The sequence below is a fragment of the Cyprinodon tularosa genome, unplaced genomic scaffold, assembly GCF_016077235.1.
Source record: "Cyprinodon tularosa strain WSP-4 unplaced genomic scaffold, ASM1607723v1 ctg1254, whole genome shotgun sequence".
Classification (NCBI taxonomy): Eukaryota; Metazoa; Chordata; class Actinopteri; order Cyprinodontiformes; family Cyprinodontidae; genus Cyprinodon; species Cyprinodon tularosa.
In genome coordinates this window covers 95,001-112,833 of record NW_024038064.1, presented here as the reverse complement: position 1 = coordinate 112,833, position 17,833 = coordinate 95,001, and the positions used below count along the sequence as shown (strand labels likewise).

The 17,833-nt window shown below is 46.7% G+C and overlaps 2 protein-coding genes across 2 annotated transcripts in view; one reads left to right on the top strand and one right to left on the bottom strand.

Annotated features, from left to right (window-relative positions):
• gpat3 (glycerol-3-phosphate acyltransferase 3) overlaps positions 1-3,114 on the bottom strand; it is a 36,365-nt gene extending 33,251 nt beyond the window's left edge. Inside the window, exons 1-3 of the mRNA XM_038276592.1 lie at positions 2,993-3,114; positions 1,307-1,475; positions 1,165-1,231 (exon numbers count right to left, since the gene is read on the bottom strand). Coding sequence (XP_038132520.1) covers positions 1,165-1,231; positions 1,307-1,450 — 211 coding nt within the window. The 5' untranslated portion in view covers positions 1,451-1,475; positions 2,993-3,114. The remainder of the gene's footprint in view (positions 1-1,164; positions 1,232-1,306; positions 1,476-2,992) is intronic.
• Positions 3,115-6,103: 2,989 nt separating this feature from the next.
• abraxas1 (abraxas 1, BRCA1 A complex subunit) overlaps positions 6,104-17,833 on the top strand; it is an 18,656-nt gene continuing 6,926 nt past the window's right edge. Inside the window, exons 1-4 of the mRNA XM_038276593.1 lie at positions 6,104-6,247; positions 17,323-17,413; positions 17,507-17,543; positions 17,612-17,678. Of these exons, the coding sequence (XP_038132521.1) occupies positions 6,167-6,247; positions 17,323-17,413; positions 17,507-17,543; positions 17,612-17,678 (276 nt within the window). The 5' untranslated portion in view covers positions 6,104-6,166. The remainder of the gene's footprint in view (positions 6,248-17,322; positions 17,414-17,506; positions 17,544-17,611; positions 17,679-17,833) is intronic.

Sequence of the window (17,833 nt, the reverse complement as noted above, 5' to 3'; positions counted from 1 at the left end):
GGATCTAACATCCAAGTTGAAGGCTTAGATGAAGACAATAGTTTTGCTAATTCAGAAAGTTCAACTGGATCAAAGCAGTCTAAACCCGGTTCAGATTCCATGACTACCTCAGGTACAATCGTGGATAGAGGAGTGCTAATGATCTTATTTTTAATAAGATCAATCTTATTTATAAAGAATCCCATAAAATCATTGCTGCTAAGAGCAGGTGGAATGGACGGTTCAACAGAGCTATGGCTCTGGGTGAGTTTGGCAACTGGATTAAAAAGAAATCCAAAGGACTTCACCATTGAAATTCACCAGAGCTATAGTGAAACTGACAATGTCCACGTGCATGGCAGCTGGATGCTGGAATACAACGGGTAAAAGAGAAAAAAAGAGTTATTCCACCTTTCTGATTCCTGATCCTCCACGGACGGGTTGGTCGTTGGATCGCCAACTTGAAGAGGGAGGATTTGCCATCGAACTTCTGGCCAGAGAAAAAACCCGTAATATGTAGCCAACATTTGGAAGAAGAATGTTTTCAAGATGACTTGGATAATAGCGCGTTGTGAAAAACACCAGATACAGCACTGGGACTTGATCAACAGCCGATACTGCACCGTGACAATGTCACTAACCAGTAGGTGGCAGTAGTGTTCTTTGACAAACATGGATGCCTCCAGTAAAGCACATTCACATGAAAATTACTCTGAATTAAAAACACTGAATATGAGCGACTTTTCCTTTAAAGTACTTTGTTACATTTTAATATATTAATTCTTTCTAATAATATAATTATTCTTAATAATAATAATTGTTAATATGATGATACATTTTTTTACATAATTATTCTTTTTTTCAGAAAGTAAAGTTTGTCTCTTCCTCCAGGTTATTTTATTGAAAGATGCCGTTTTATGTTATGAGTTATAATTTCTATTGTTGTTAATTTTTTTATTATATATCATTTTCTGACAGATTCTTTCAATTTTTTCTGCCTTTTTCTTCAAAATATGATGTTTTTCTCATTAAATTGAGGCGCCTGGTTATTGGGTTCCTATGACCAGTAAGAGAAGCACTTCCTCCCAGTAAGCAGGTGGACGGGTCGGGACGTCCCCGCCGTGAGGGACAGACAGACGAAGCTAACGTGAACGTTTTTGGACGTGAGCAGCCTGTTGGACTGACCTGTCTGCAGAGGAACAGCTGGGCTGGGATGGTCCTGCCGTCCCCTCTGGATCCGGACTGTGGCCCACTGTGACACACGAGCAGCTTTTCAACAACGCTGCTAGAGCTTTAAGGGACACTGACACACAACCAGAGACATTACCTCCAGGATTTGGACCAGAAGCTGGATGTAGAGGCCCGTGACGCCCAGAGAAAGGCCGAACATGGCGGGGAGCGTGATGAAGAACACCACCACAAACATCCACAGCTGGAAAATGGCCGCTGCCACACTGCATAGGTCCTCCATGGCTGTGGTCAGGTCACCTCATCATCTGCAAACCATGAACCTTCTCAGTGACACCATCAGGCTGTGAAATGAGTGAGTCTGTGTCTGCTGACTCGGTTACTTCCACTCATCTGGAAGATCCAGATGTTTTAGAAACAGGTTCTCCTACCTGGTTCCTTTATTCTCAGTGTTACCTGCTGGTTCTGGAGGTGGATGGGAAGAACCTGCACCACAGAACTTCTGGGAGTCCACAGATCCCACAGCTCATTTGCTCTGACTATTAAATTACCATAGAAGAAGAGCTGTGCCTCCAGCTGTGACTAACCCTTAAATTGATCCCTTCGGACCGAGTGAGGTCAGGAGCTGACTTGGGAATGAAGTGGATTCCCAGAATACTTTGCAAACTCTTTCAGTGAGAGGAGAAACGCCGTCCCACCGTGGGAAAGAACTGCATAAATGTGAGTATATTTTTACAATTAACCGTGCATTTTTTTAAATATGTAGGAATATCTTAATTGGACATAAATACAACTGAACTAATCTGATATCAGAGATCTGATTGTTCCTTATGTTCCTAACAGAGCACTTCGCTCTCAATCTGCAGGTTTACTAGTGGTTCCTAGAATTTCTAAAAGTAGAATGGGAGGCAGATCTTTTAGTTCTCAGGCTCCTCTCCTGTGGAACCAACTACCAGTTTTAGTCCGTGAGGCAGACACCCTGTCTACTTTTAAGACTAGGCTTAAAACTTTCCTTTTTGATAAAGCTTCTAGTTAGAGTGGCTCAGGTTATCCTGATCTATCTCTATAGTTCTGCTGCTATAGGCTTAACCAGCATAAGCTGGTTGACAGTTGCCTTTTGTATCTATGCTTCTTTTTCTATGTCTGCTTCTGTCTCCTTGAACCCCAGTGGGCCTCAGCAGATGGCCGCTCACACTGAGCCTGGTTCTGCTGGAGGTTTCTTCCTGTTCAAAGGGAGTTTTTCCTCTCCACTGTCGCTACAAGCATGCTTAGTGTGAGGGATTGCTGAAGAGTCAATGAGTCGATGCAATCAGCTGGTTTTCCTTAGATAGAAAACTTTGAATCAATCTGACTGGATGATCTGGTGAACTGGAAAGTGACCTGAGATGACATGATGTGAATTGGAGCTATAGAAATAAACTGAATAGAATAAAATTAAACTAAAAGGATAAACAGGTATTGAGTTATAGAAATAAACTGAATAGAAATAAATTCCGTACTGTTGAGTTAAAAGGTGAATATAACAAAATCTGTATTTTCTGTAACTCAAAAATCTACCGAGATCTTTTTTTAGGTAAAGTCTACATATCTAGATCTACTGGATTCTATTATCAGCTTCTATAAAACAGTAAAGGTCATTTTCATTGTTTTCTTGAAAAAGTAAAATATTCATTTTTCTCCCAACAGCAGCAGTTAGATCAGAACAGCATGTTACACAATAACTGGATAAACAACAGAAGTTCATCATGACCCAAAAGCAGCGTTAGAGGAAAACACCGAACCTGAGCTAAAAACCACCGAACCGAACCGAACCGGCAGAACAGACCTGACACGCAGCAGCGGGGAGTCCGGTCCAATGTCCGGCTGCTTCCTTCGCAACAGCTGGCTGTTCGCCCGGGGGGCAGAGGCCACGCCCCCTGCGGACGTCACGAGAGCTGGACCGCTTTAAGATCTGGACCAGAAAACACGACCTAAAGAAAGAAAGAAAGAAAGAAAGAAAGAAAGAAAGAAAGAAAGAAAGAAAGAAAGAAAGAAAGAAAGAAAGAAAGAAAGAAAGAAAGAAAGAAAGAAAGAAAGAAAGAAAGAAAGAAAGAAAGAAAGAAAGAAAGAAAGAAAGAAAGAAAGAAAGAAAGAAAGAAAGAAAGAAAGAAAGAAAGAAAACAAACATTTATTAAACAATAATTAACAGTTATAAACTCCGGTCATTAGCAGCTTGTTATATTTTAGTTCTACCTGATCAGAAAAAGTGCTCAAAAACACAACTAAAAAGGAAGGAAGGAAGCAAATGAAAGAAAGAAAGAAAGAAAGAAAGAAAGAAAGAAAGAAAGAAAGAAAGAAAGAAAGAAAGAAGAAAGAAAGAAGAAAGAAAAAGAAAGAAGAAAGAAAAGAAAGAAAGAAAGAAAGAAAGAAAGAAAGAGAAGAGAAAGAAAGAAAGAAAGAAAGAAAGAAAGAAAGAAGGAAGAAAGAAGGAAGGAAGGAAGGGATTTCTTTCTAAATGTAACCTTCCTATTATTCTGGAGAATATATAAAGGTTTTTGTTGCCATTAAACTGGGATCTGCAGGTTATTCAGTCAGAGACCAGGAAGCGGTTCTTTTTCATCTCCTTCTGTTGGCTAAATATGTCTCACCCATGGGCGTAGGTTTGCATAGGGACCATAGGGACATGTCCCTACCAAAATTTTGAACCGACCTAATTGTCCCGACCAATAATTGGATGTGAGCAACATGTTTATAATTTACAGCAGTAGTTGTTGCAGCAGTGGCTTCTTTTCCTCTCGCAGCTCCTCTGCCTGGTCTCTCCTGTCCCTTTCATGTAGCAGCGCATGGAACTGTGCTGCGCTGTTTAACTCCACTCTCATTGGTTGTTCTGCCTTAGGTTCCGCCTTCTCTCTCTCTGATTGGCTGTTTTCTAGTCCGCGTGTGCTTGGAGCACAACATTGAAAATTTATTCACACTAGAATACAGCGGTTACTACAATTAATATTAGGCTACAAAACTAGTCCCGATTAAAAAAAAAATGAATATCATGTACACTAAAAAACAAAAACCTTTTTTTTTCTTTTATAAAACGAAATATTCTGAGTCAGCCAGGAGTTCTGAAGACACAAAATGGGCAAATAAAGGCTGTAAGCCATCAACGTTTCTGATTCTTAGCCACAGCCAACTAAAAAAGAAAATGTGAGGATTTCCTTTTTACTGATATTAAGTTGATATTACAGTTTTCATTTTTTTGTTTTTATTTTTACAATTTTGATATAATAACTGATCTAAGTGGGTTGCTCTGTGGGGAAAGACACATTTTACATTTATATTACTGTATGTTTTAAAGTCTCTATACTCCAGTTAATGATGAATCACTCACTAAATTAGTTGACGATTATTGAAATAATCAATTAATATGATTCATTTTTTTCAGCCCCAGATGAAATACATGAAATTGTCTACACAGAGTAACTACAGCCCAGATGTTCAACTTTTATAGTGAAGTTAATATTTTAATGAATGTATTATTTTGCTGGATACAGAGAGAGCATAGTAGGTAAAAATATAAGAGTGGGGTTTAACTCTGCACAATTCTATATCTTCAAAAGAAAATACTGTATTTACCTTCTCTCTTAGTCGTTCAAATGAAACCGTTTTCAAAGTGGAAAACAGTCCTAATTCCACATTCATCAGAGCCGCTGATACTTCAAACATTGATAAACAGCATCTAATGAGTGTAGAGCTTATAACATTTTTATTAATGGAGCAAAATGATGCTTTTCTCTTTTAACAATGAATTCCTCTTATCAGTACGGATGCTCACATCGAGCATAAAAAAGGGCATGCATATTGCATAGCACCAATGACACCAGACTAATAGTGTCCCTACCAAAGTTCAAATCAAACCTACGCCCTTGGTCTCACCTCATGTCTCCAGTCAGATCCCTCTTTCAGAGAGAGATGCCGTCTGTTCCTGCTGTCATTTGAGCTGTTTAGCTGCTGTGTCCTGGAAACAGACTTGGCTGTTAACTGATCACTTTCTCCTCACTAACAAGGTGAAGGAAGTTTCCTTCAAACTCTTTCACAGGATTTATCCTGCCAAAAACTACCTTAAAAAGCTCCAATCTGATATTATTGTGAGCTGCACTTATTGAGATCTTCTTCCACTCATTTGTTCTGGTTGGATCCAAACTCTAAGACTTTCTGACTTTTTCTGGATCCAAATATTTAAAAAGATTTTCTACTTCGTTGGGAAAAGGTTCTATTTGGTTTTCAAATAGAATGGGTTTTCTCTTAATTATCTTGACTAAATTTCACTTGCATAAATTAGGATTTCTGAAAAACAAAGAAAGAGCAAGACTTTCATGTTTTTTTTGTTTGTTTTTAAGTGGAGCAATATTTTCATACTATTAAACCCAACTTTAACTAAAAGGGACAAAATAAAACTATATCAATCTGTTCCCAACTAAACATTCTGGACAATTTAATGTAGAACAGATGTGAATTAGTAGAATATATCTGTATATACATGACACTCCTAAGCATATCTGTCTGTCTGTTTGTTTGTCCTTGTTTATTGTGACATTCCCCCTGAAATATTTGTTTGTTTATGTGTATATTTTACATATTATTGTGGACTTTGTGTGAAATAAAGAAACAAAGAAAGAGAGATTTGAGGCTGATTAATTAGGATCTACTCATCAAATGTGATATTAAAAATCCTTGTTGTTGTTTTGAATTGGAAGCTCTTTTTATCATTCAGTCATTCGAAATAAATATCCGAATTTTTTTCTTTCGGTGAATTATATTCTTCAGGTAAAATAACTGAATAAATATGGAGTACCAATCCTGCCATAGTTAAAAATATGTGACATAAAAAGCAATCCCAGCTGAGCTATTAATGGTTCCACCTCCTCCAGTCCGGTAGGGGGCAGCGCTGCGCTGAGCGGCCGGCGGTCCGCCGCTCTGCATAGCGCTGAAGAAGGACGCGGCGGTTCGTGTTGAACTTCTAGGCGTCATGTCGGAGCCTAATGTCCGCATTTCAGGCACAGTTTTAGCTTCTCTCATGTTCCAACATGTCAACAGCGACTCGGACGTGGTGAGGAAGTTTTTCTTAACTCGTCATATACGCGCTAACGGGACAGCAGCGCCAAGCTAACTCACCAAACTCCGTAGAAAGATGCTTCAGGTCGGAGAGAAATGCTTCCCAGAGAGAGAAAGGCTGCAGGAGAAACCGATCAGATGTCTCATCAGTCCTGGAACACACTGTAGATCTATTCGGCTTATTTTATAAATCTAACTGAAGTATTTCTATGGTTTATTTCCCACTTGAATTATTTTGTTTTGATGAAAGGAAGAGAAAAAAGTTCTGATGTCATAATCTGAGTTTATAATTCCAGAGTTTAATGATATGAAACATCTGAAACGACAAAAAAGGAAGAGAGAAATAAATCAGAATTTATTTTGATTTGTTCTTAATATAAGAGAAGAGAAGTAATATGGTTTACTTCTCCATAAACCGAAGATCCCCAATTTTATCTATACTGTAAATATCTTCCATCCTGTTATTGTCCTGGAACCGCAACTTTAAAGTGAAGGTCTCTTTGCCTTAAAGTGGAGGTCTGTGCTTCAAAGCGGAGGTCTCTGCTTTAAGGTGGAGGTCTCTGCTTCAAGGTGGAGGTCTCTCTGCTTTAAGGTGGTGGTCTGCTTTAAGGCGGAGGTCTCTCTGCTTTAAGACGGAGGTCTGTGCTTTAAGGCGGAGGTCTCTGCTTTAAGGTGGAGGTCTCTGCTTTAAGGTGGAGGTCTCTGCTTTAAGGCGGAGGTCTCTGCTTCAAGGCGGAGGTCTCTGCTTCAAGGCGGAGGTCTGTGCTTCAAAGCGGAGGTCTCTGCTTTAAGGCGGAGGTCTCTGCTTCAAGGCGGAGGTCTCTGCTTCAAGGTGGAGGTCTGTGCTTCAAAGCGGAGGTCTCTGCTTTAAGGCGGAGGTCTCTGCTTCAAGGCGGAGGTCTCTGCTTCAAGGTGGAGAACTCTCTGCTTTAAGGCGGAGGTCTCTCTGCTTTAAGACGGAGGTCTCTGCTTTAAGGCGGAGGTCTCTGCTTCAAGGCGGAGGTCTCTGCTTCAAGGTGGAGAACTCTCTGCTTCAAGGCGGAGGTCTCTGCTTCAAGGTGGAGAACTCTCTGCTTTAAGGTGGAGGTCTCTGCTTTAAGGCGGAGGTCTCTGCTTCAAGGCGGAGGTCTCTGCTTCAAGGCGGAGGTCTCTGCTTCAAGGTGGAGGTCTGTGCTTCAAAGCGGAGGTCTCTGCTTTAAGGCGGAGGTCTCTGCTTCAAGGCGGAGGTCTCTGCTTCAAGGTGGAGAACTCTCTGCTTTAAGGCGGAGGTCTCTCTGCTTTAAGACGGAGGTCTCTGCTTCAAGGCGGAGGTCTCTGCTTTAAGGCGGAGGTCTCTCTGCTTCAAGGCGGAGGTCTCTGCTTCAAGGCGGAGGTCTCTGCTTCAAGGTGGAGGTCTGTGCTTCAAAGCGGAGGTCTCTGCTTTAAGGCGGAGGTCTCTGCTTCAAGGCGGAGGTCTCTGCTTCAAGGTGGAGAACTCTCTGCTTTAAGGCGGAGGTCTCTCTGCTTTAAGACGGAGGTCTCTGCTTTAAGGCGGAGGTCTCTGCTTCAAGGCGGAGGTCTCTGCTTCAAGGTGGAGAACTCTCTGCTTTAAGGTGGTGGTCTGCTTTAAGGCGGAGGTCTCTCTGCTTTAAGGTGGAGGTCTCTGCTTTAAGGTGGAGGTCTGTGCTTCAAAGTGGAGGTCTCTGCTTTAAGGTGGAGGTCTCTCTGCTTTAAGGTGGAGGTCTGTGCTTCAAAGTGGAAGTATCTGCTTTAAGGTGGAGGTCTGTGCTTCAAAGCGGAGGTCTCTGCTTTAAGGTGGAGGTCTGTGCTTTAAGGCGGAGGTCTGTGCTTTAAGGCGGAGGTCTCTGCTTTAAGGCGGAGGTCTCTGCTTCAAGGTGGAGGTCTCTCTGCTTTAAGGTGGTGGTCTGCTTTAAGGCGGAGGTCTCTCTGCTTTAAGACGGAGGTCTGTGCTTCAAGGCGGAGGTCTCTGCTTTAAGGCGGAGGTCTGCTTTAAGGCGGAGGTCTCTGCTTCAAGGTGGAGAACTCTCTGCTTTAAGGTGGTGGTCTGCTTTAAGGCGGAGGTCTCTCTGCTTTAAGACGGAGGTCTGTGCTTTAAGGCGGAGGTCTCTGCTTTAAGGTGGAGGTCTCTGCTTTAAGGTGGAGGTCTCTGCTTTAAGGCGGAGGTCTCTGCTTCAAGGCGGAGGTCTCTGCTTCAAGGTGGAGGTCTGTGCTTCAAAGCGGAGGTCTCTGCTTTAAGGTGGTGGTCTCTGCTTTAAGGCGGAGGTCTCTGCTTTAAGGTGAAGGTCTGTGCTTCAAAGCGGAGGTCTCTGCTTTAAGGTGGAGGTCTCTGCTTTAAGGCGGAGGTCTCTGCTTTAAGGTGGAGGTCTCTGCTTTAAGGCGGAGGTCTCTGCTTTAAGGCGGAGGTCTCTGCTTTAAGGTGGAGGTCTCTGCTTTAAGGTGGAGGTCTCTGCTTTAAGGCGGAGGTCTCTGCTTTAAGGCGGAGGTCTGTGCTTTAAGGCGGAGGTCTCTGCTTTAAGGTGGAGGTCTCTGCTTTAAGGTGGAGGTCTCTGCTTTAAGGCGGAGGTCTCTGCTTCAAGGCGGAGGTCTCTGCTTCAAGGTGGAGGTCTGTGCTTCAAAGCGGAGGTCTCTGCTTTAAGGTGGTGGTCTCTGCTTTAAGGCGGAGGTCTCTGCTTTAAGGTGAAGGTCTGTGCTTCAAAGCGGAGGTCTCTGCTTTAAGGCGAAGGTCTCTGCTTTAAGGCGGAGGTCTCTGCTTTAAGGCGGAGGTCTCTGCTTTAAGGTGAAGGTCTCTGCTTTAAGGTGAAGGTCTCTGCTTTAAGGCGGAGGTCTCTGCTTTAAGGCGGAGGTCTCTGCTTTAAGGTGAAGGTCTGTGCTTCAAAGCGGAGGTCTCTGCTTTAAGGCGGAGGTCTCTGCTTTAAGGTGGAGGTCTCTGCTTTAAGGTGAAGGTCTCTGCTTTAAGGCGGAGGTCTCTGCTTTAAGGCGGAGGTCTCTGCTTTAAGGTGGAGGTCTCTGCTTTAAGGTGAAGGTCTCTGCTTTAAGGTGGAGAACTCTCTGCTTTAAGGCGGAGGTCTCTCTGCTTTAAGACGGAGGTCTCTGCTTTAAGGCGGAGGTCTCTCTGCTTTAAGACGGAGGTCTCTGCTTCAAGGCGGAGGTCTCTGCTTCAAGGTGGAGAACTCTCTGCTTTAAGGTGGTGGTCTGCTTTAAGGCGGAGGTCTCTCTGCTTTAAGGTGGAGGTCTGTGCTTCAAAGTGGAGGTCTCTGCTTTAAGGTGGAGGTCTCTGCTTTAAGGTGGAGGTCTGTGCTTCAAAATGGAGGTCTCTGCTTTAAGGTGGAGGTCTCTCTGCTTTAAGGTGGAGGTCTGTGCTTCAAAGTGGAAGTATCTGCTTTAAGGTGGAGGTCTGTGCTTCAAAGCGGAGGTCTCTGCTTTAAGGTGGAGGTCTGTGCTTTAAGGCGGAGGTCTCTGCTTTAAGGCGGAGGTCTCTGCTTTAAGGCGGAGGTCTCTGCTTTAAGGCGGAGGTCTCTGCTTCAAGGTGGAGGTCTCTCTGCTTTAAGGTGGTGGTCTGCTTTAAGGCGGAGGTCTCTCTGCTTTAAGACGGAGGTCTCTGCTTTAAGGCGGAGGTCTCTGCTTCAAGGCGGAGGTCTCTGCTTTAAGGCGGAGGTCTGCTTTAAGGCGGAGGTCTCTGCTTCAAGGTGGAGAACTCTCTGCTTTAAGGTGGTGGTCTGCTTTAAGGCGGAGGTCTCTCTGCTTTAAGACGGAGGTCTGTGCTTTAAGGCGGAGGTCTCTGCTTTAAGGTGGAGGTCTCTGCTTTAAGGTGGAGGTCTCTGCTTTAAGGCGGAGGTCTCTGCTTCAAGGCGGAGGTCTCTGCTTCAAGGCGGAGGTCTGTGCTTCAAGGTGGAGGTCTGTGCTTCAAAGCGGAGGTCTCTGCTTCAAGGTGGAGGTCTGTGCTTCAAAGCGGAGGTCTCTGCTTTAAGGCGAAGGTCTCTGCTTTAAGGCGGAGGTCTCTGCTTTAAGGCGGAGGTCTCTGCTTTAAGGCGGAGGTCTCTGCTTTAAGGTGAAGGTCTCTGCTTTAAGGCGGAGGTCTCTGCTTTAAGGCGGAGGTCTCTGCTTCAAGGTGGAGGTCTGTGCTTCAAAGCGGAGGTCTCTGCTTCAAGGTGGAGGTCTGTGCTTCAAAGCGGAGGTCTCTGCTTTAAGGCGAAGGTCTCTGCTTTAAGGCGGAGGTCTCTGCTTTAAGGCGGAGGTCTCTGCTTTAAGGCGGAGGTCTCTGCTTTAAGGTGAAGGTCTCTGCTTTAAGGTGAAGGTCTCTGCTTTAAGGCGGAGGTCTCTGCTTTAAGGCGGAGGTCTCTGCTTTAAGGTGAAGGTCTGTGCTTCAAAGCGGAGGTCTCTGCTTTAAGGCGGAGGTCTCTGCTTTAAGGTGGAGGTCTCTGCTTTAAGGTGAAGGTCTCTGCTTTAAGGCGGAGGTCTCTGCTTTAAGGCGGAGGTCTCTGCTTTAAGGTGGAGGTCTCTGCTTTAAGGTGAAGGTCTCTGCTTTAAGGTGGAGGTCTCTGCTTTAAGGTGAAGGTCTCTGCTTTAAGGTGGAGGTCTCTGCTTTAAGGTGGAGGTCTCTGCTTTAAGGTGAAGGTCTCTGCTTTAAGGCGGAGGTCTCTGCTTTAAGGTGAAGGTCTCTGCTTTAAGGTGGAGGTCTCTGCTTTAAGGTGGAGGTCTCTGCTTTAAGGTGGAGGTCTCTGCTTTAAGGTGGAGGTCTCTGCTTTAAGGTGGAGGTCTCTGCTTTAAGGTGGAGGTCTCTGCTTTAAGGTGAAGGTCTCTGCTTTAAGGTGGAGGTCTCTGCTTTAAGGCGGAGGTCTCTGCTTTAAGGTGAAGGTCTCTGCTTTAAGGTGAAGGTCTCTGCTTTAAGGTGGAGGTCTCTGCTTTAAGGTGAAGGTCTCTGCTTTAAGGTGGAGGTCTCTGCTTTAAGGTGGAGGTCTCTGCTTTAAGGTGAAGGTCTCTGCTTTAAGGCGGAGGTCTCTGCTTTAAGGCGGAGGTCTCTGCTTTAAGGTGGAGGTCTCTGCTTTAAGATGAAGGTCTCTGCTTTAAGGTGGAGGTCTCTGCTTTAAGGTGAAGGTCTCTGCTTTAAGGTGGAGGTCTCTGCTTTAAGGTGCAGGTCTCTGCTTTAAGGTGGAGGTCTCTGCTTTAAGGTGGAGGTCTCTGCTTTAAGGTGAAGGTCTCTGCTTTAAGGTGGTGGTCTCTGCTTTAAGGCGGAGGTCTCTGCTTTAAGGTGGAGGTCTCTGCTTTAAGGTGAAGGTCTCTGCTTTAAGGTGGAGGTCTCTGCTTTAAGGTGGAGGTCTCTGCTTTAAGGTGAAGGTCTCTGCTTTAAGGCGGAGGTCTCTGCTTTAAGGTGGAGGTCTCTGCTTTAAGGTGAAGGTCTCTGCTTTAAGGTGAAGGTCTCTGCTTTAAGGTGGAGGTCTCTGCTTTAAGGTGGTGGTCTGTGCTTCAAAGCGGAGGTCTCTGCTTTAAGGTGGAGGTCTCTGCTTTAAGGCGGAGGTCTCTGCTTTAAGGTGGAGGTCTCTGCTTTAAGGCGGAGGTCTCTGCTTTAAGGTGGAGGTCTCTGCTTTAAGGTGGAGGTCTCTGCTTTAAGGCGGAGGTCTCTGCTTTAAGGCGGAGGTCTCTGCTTTAAGGTGGAGGTCTCTGCTTTAAGGTGGAGGTCTCTGCTTTAAGGTGGAGGTCTCTGCTTTAAGGTGGAGGTCTCTGCTTTAAGGTGGAGGTCTCTGCTTTAAGGTGGAGGTCTCTGCTTTAAGGCGGAGGTCTCTGCTTTAAGGTGGAGGTCTCTGCTTTAAGGTGGAAGGTCTCTGCTTTAAGGCGGAGGTCTCTGCTTTAAGGTGGAGGTCTCTGCTTTAAGGTGGAGGTCTCTGCTTTAAGGCGGAGGTCTGTGCTTTAAGGCGGAGGTCTCTGCTTTAAGGTGGAGGTCTCTGCTTTAAGGTGGAGGTCTCTGCTTTAAGGCGGAGGTCTCTGCTTCAAGGCGGAGGTCTCTGCTTCAAGGTGGAGGTCTGTGCTTCAAAGCGGAGGTCTCTGCTTTAAGGTGGTGGTCTCTGCTTTAAGGCGGAGGTCTCTGCTTTAAGGTGAAGGTCTGTGCTTCAAAGCGGAGGTCTCTGCTTTAAGGCGAAGGTCTCTGCTTTAAGGCGGAGGTCTCTGCTTTAAGGCGGAGGTCTCTGCTTTAAGGTGAAGGTCTCTGCTTTAAGGTGAAGGTCTCTGCTTTAAGGCGGAGGTCTCTGCTTTAAGGCGGAGGTCTCTGCTTTAAGGTGAAGGTCTGTGCTTCAAAGCGGAGGTCTCTGCTTTAAGGCGGAGGTCTCTGCTTTAAGGTGGAGGTCTCTGCTTTAAGGTGAAGGTCTCTGCTTTAAGGCGGAGGTCTCTGCTTTAAGGCGGAGGTCTCTGCTTTAAGGTGGAGGTCTCTGCTTTAAGGTGAAGGTCTCTGCTTTAAGGTGGAGAACTCTCTGCTTTAAGGCGGAGGTCTCTCTGCTTTAAGACGGAGGTCTCTGCTTTAAGGCGGAGGTCTCTCTGCTTTAAGACGGAGGTCTCTGCTTCAAGGCGGAGGTCTCTGCTTCAAGGTGGAGAACTCTCTGCTTTAAGGTGGTGGTCTGCTTTAAGGCGGAGGTCTCTCTGCTTTAAGGTGGAGGTCTGTGCTTCAAAGTGGAGGTCTGTGCTTCAAAATGGAGGTCTCTGCTTTAAGGTGGAGGTCTCTCTGCTTTAAGGTGGAGGTCTGTGCTTCAAAGTGGAAGTATCTGCTTTAAGGTGGAGGTCTGTGCTTCAAAGCGGAGGTCTCTGCTTTAAGGTGGAGGTCTGTGCTTTAAGGCGGAGGTCTCTGCTTTAAGGCGGAGGTCTCTGCTTTAAGGCGGAGGTCTCTGCTTTAAGGCGGAGGTCTCTGCTTCAAGGTGGAGGTCTCTCTGCTTTAAGGTGGTGGTCTGCTTTAAGGCGGAGGTCTCTCTGCTTTAAGACGGAGGTCTCTGCTTTAAGGCGGAGGTCTCTGCTTCAAGGCGGAGGTCTCTGCTTTAAGGCGGAGGTCTGCTTTAAGGCGGAGGTCTCTGCTTCAAGGTGGAGAACTCTCTTGCTTTAAGGTGGTGGTCTGCTTTAAGGCGGAGGTCTCTCTGCTTTAAGACGGAGGTCTGTGCTTTAAGGCGGAGGTCTCTGCTTTAAGGTGGAGGTCTCTGCTTTAAGGTGGAGGTCTCTGCTTTAAGGCGGAGGTCTCTGCTTCAAGGCGGAGGTCTCTGCTTCAAGGCGGAGGTCTGTGCTTCAAGGTGGAGGTCTGTGCTTCAAAGCGGAGGTCTCTGCTTCAAGGTGGAGGTCTGTGCTTCAAAGCGGAGGTCTCTGCTTTAAGGCGAAGGTCTCTGCTTTAAGGCGGAGGTCTCTGCTTTAAGGCGGAGGTCTCTGCTTTAAGGCGGAGGTCTCTGCTTTAAGGTGAAGGTCTCTGCTTTAAGGCGGAGGTCTCTGCTTTAAGGCGGAGGTCTCTGCTTCAAGGTGGAGGTCTGTGCTTCAAAGCGGAGGTCTCTGCTTCAAGGTGGAGGTCTGTGCTTCAAAGCGGAGGTCTCTGCTTTAAGGCGAAGGTCTCTGCTTTAAGGCGGAGGTCTCTGCTTTAAGGCGGAGGTCTCTGCTTTAAGGCGGAGGTCTTGCTTTAAGGTGGGGGCTCTGCTTTAAGGTAAAGGTCTCGCTTTAGGGGAGGTTTGCTTTAAGGCGGAGGTCTTGTTTTAAGGTGAAGGTCTGTGCTTCAAAGCGGAGGTCTCTGCTTTAAGGCGGAGGTTTTGTTTTAAGGGTGGGGGTCTCTGTTTTAAAGGTGAAGGTCTTGCTTTAAGGCGGAGGTCTTGTTTTAAGGCGGGGTTCTGTTTAAGGTGGGGTCTCTGCTTTAAGGTGAAGGGTCTTGCTTTAAGGTGGAGGTCTTGTTTTAAGGTGAAGGTTCTGTTTTAAAGGTGGGGTCTTGTTTTAAAGGTGGGGGTCTCTGCTTTAAGGTGAAGGTTTGCTTTAAGGTGGGGTTTGCTTTAAGGCGGGGGTCTCTGCTTTAGGTGAAGGTCTCTGTTTAAGGTGGGGGTTCGTTTTAAAGGTGGGGGTCTTGCTTTAAGGTGGAGGTCTTGCTTTAAGGTGGGGTCTCTGCTTTAAGGTGGAGGTCTCTGTTTAAGGTGGAGGTCTCTGCTTTAAGGTGGAGGTCTCTGCTTTAAGGTGGAGGTCTCTGCTTTAAGGCGGAGGTCTCTGCTTTAAGGTGAAGGTCTCTGCTTTAAGGTGAAGGTCTCTGCTTTAAGGTGGAGGTCTCTGCTTTAAGGTGGAGGTCTCTGCTTTAAGGTGGAGGTCTCTGCTTTAAGGCGGAGGTCTCTGCTTTAAGGTGGAGGTCTCTGCTTTAAGGTGGAGGTCTCTGCTTTAAGGTGGAGGTCTCTGCTTTAAGGCGGAGGTCTCTGCTTTAAGGTGGAGGTCTCTGCTTTAAGGTGGAGGTCTCTGCTTTAAGGTGGAGGTCTCTGCTTTAAGGTGAAGGTCTCTGCTTTAAGGCGGAGGTCTCTGCTTTAAGGTGGAGGTCTCTGCTTTAAGGTGGAGGTCTCTGCTTTAAGGTGAAGGTCTCTGCTTTAAGGCGGAGGTCTCTGCTTTAAGGCGGAGGTCTCTGCTTTAAGGTGGAGGTCTCTGCTTTAAGATGAAGGTCTCTGCTTTAAGGTGGAGGTCTCTGCTTTAAGGTGAAGGTCTCTGCTTTAAGGTGGAGGTCTCTGCTTTAAGGTGCAGGTCTCTGCTTTAAGGTGGAGGTCTCTGCTTTAAGGTGGAGGTCTCTGCTTTAAGGTGAAGGTCTCTGCTTTAAGGTGGTGGTCTCTGCTTTAAGGCGGAGGTCTCTGCTTTAAGGTGGAGGTCTCTGCTTTAAGGTGAAGGTCTCTGCTTTAAGGTGGAGGTCTCTGCTTTAAGGTGGAGGTCTCTGCTTTAAGGTGAAGGTCTCTGCTTTAAGGCGGAGGTCTCTGCTTTAAGGTGGAGGTCTCTGCTTTAAGGTGAAGGTCTCTGCTTTAAGGTGAAGGTCTCTGCTTTAAGGTGGAGGTCTCTGCTTTAAGGTGGTGGTCTGTGCTTCAAAGCGGAGGTCTCTGCTTTAAGGTGGAGGTCTCTGCTTTAAGGCGGAGGTCTCTGCTTTAAGGTGGAGGTCTCTGCTTTAAGGCGGAGGTCTCTGCTTTAAGGTGGAGGTCTCTGCTTTAAGGCGGAGGTCTCTGCTTTAAGGTGGAGGTCTCTGCTTTAAGGTGGAGGTCTCTGCTTTAAGGCGGAGGTCTCTGCTTTAAGGCGGAGGTCTCTGCTTTAAGGTGGAGGTCTCTGCTTTAAGGTGGAGGTCTCTGCTTTAAGGTGGAGGTCTCTGCTTTAAGGTGGAGGTCTCTGCTTTAAGGTGGAGGTCTCTGCTTTAAGGTGGAGGTCTCTGCTTTAAGGCGGAGGTCTCTGCTTTAAGGTGGAGGTCTCTGCTTTAAGGTGAAGGTCTCTGCTTTAAGGCGGAGGTCTCTGCTTTAAGGTGGAGGTCTCTGCTTTAAGGTGGAGGTCTGTGCTTTAAGCGGAGGTCTCTGCTTTAAGGTGGAGGTCTCTGCTTTAAGGTGGAGGTCTCTGCTTTAAGGTGGAGGTCTCTGCTTTAAGGCGGAGGTCTCTGCTTTAAGGTGGAGGTCTCTGCTTTAAGGTGAGGTCTCTGCTTTAAGGCGGAGGTCTCTGCTTTAAGGTGGAGGTCTCTGCTTTAAGGTGAAGGTCTCTGCTTTAAGGTGGAGGTCTCTGCTTTAAGGAGGAGGTCTCTGCTTTAAGGTGAAGGTCTCTGCTTTAAGGTGGAGGTCTCTGCTTTAAGGTGGTGGTCTGTGCTTCAAAGCGGAGGTCTCTGCTTTAAGGTGGAGGTCTCTGCTTTAAGGTGGAGGTCTCTGCTTTAAGGCGGTGGTCTCTGCTTTAAGGCGGAGGTCTCTGCTTTAAGGCGGAGGTCTCTGCTTTAAGGTGGAGGTCTCTGCTTTAAGGCGGAGGTCTCTGCTTTAAGGTGGAGGTCTCTGCTTTAAGGTGGAGGTCTCTGCTTTAAGGCGGAGGTCTCTGCTTTAAGGCGGAGGTCTCTGCTTTAAGGCGGAGGTCTCTGCTTTAAGGCGGAGGTCTCTGCTTTAAGGTGGAGGTCTCTGCTTTAAGGTGGAGGTCTCTGCTTTAAGGTGGAGGTCTCTGCTTTAAGGCGGAGGTCTCTGCTTTAAGGCGGAGGTCTCTGCTTTAAGGTGGAGGTCTCTGCTTTAAGGTGGAGGTCTCTGCTTTAAGGTGGAGGTCTCTGCTTTAAGGTGGAGGTCTCTGCTTTAAGGTGGAGGTCTCTGCTTTAAGGTGGAGGTCTCTGCTTTAAGGCGGAGGTCTCTGCTTTAAGGTGGAGGTCTCTGCTTTAAGGTGAAGGTCTCTGCTTTAAGGCGGAGGTCTCTGCTTTAAGGTGGAGGTCTCTGCTTTAAGGTGGTGGTCTGTGCTTCAAAGCGGAGGTCTCTGCTTTAAGGTGGAGGTCTCTGCTTTAAGGTGAAGGTCTCTGCTTTAAGGTGGAGGTCTCTGCTTTAAGGTGGTGGTCTGTGCTTCAAAGCGGAGGTCTCTGCTTTAAGGTGGAGGTCTCTGCTTTAAGGCGGAGGTCTCTGCTTTAAGGTGGAGGTCTCTGCTTTAAGGTGGAGGTCTCTGCTTTAAGGCGGAGGTCTCTGCTTTAAGGCGGAGGTCTCTGTTTTAAGGCGGAGGTCTCTGCTTTAAGGCGGAGGTCTCTGCTTTAAGGCGGAGGTCTCTGCTTTAAGGCGGAGGTCTCTGCTTTAAGGAGGAGGTCTCTGCTTTAAGGCGGAGGTCTCTGCTTTAAGGTGGAGGTCTCTGCTTTAAGGTGGAGGTCTCTGCTTTAAGGTGGAGGTCTCTGCTTTAAGGTGGAGGTCTCTGCTTTAAGGCGGAGGTCTGCCAAGTTTCTCCACACCCAACATTCTAAACATGCAGCCATAAAAGCTGTTTTAGGGAAGCAAGTTTAAACTAAGTGAGGAAGGATCAGTGATGGGTCAGACGGTCCGGTGACAGTCTGTCAAACAGTCTGTATCTCTGACCTCCAACAGACGGTCAGTCTGAATGCCTGATTTCTCTCCCTGACAGGAAGGCCTGGTGCTTGGAGAAAGCAGCTTCCATGAGCAGGTCACCATCAGCGACTCGCAGTCTGACCACATCCACATCGAGGAGATCTACAGTGAGTAGCGACGCCTCTCAGCCAATGACTGCTCGGATGCTGATGGTGTTCATGTCAGTAGTTTAGTTGCTGTAATCTGTGTTTTTCTGACAGACATCCAGAACCACGTCGCCTGCCACAAACTGAACACGTGAGTCCTGCATCCATCAACCCCTGCTACGCAGCTGGACCTCCTGTGTGACGCTGTGTGTGTGTCAGTCTGTACAGCAGCTCTGGGGAGGTGGACCTGGCTGTGCTGCAGGAGATGCTGGCTGATACCAAGCAGGTAACCGAGGGGGGGGTTGAATCAATCTGATCATCCAGTCAGATTGATTCAAAGTTTTCTATGTAAGGAAAACCAGCTGATTGCATCGACTCATTGACTCTTCAGCAATCCCTCACACTAAGCATGCTTGTAGCGACAGTGGAGAGGAAAAACTC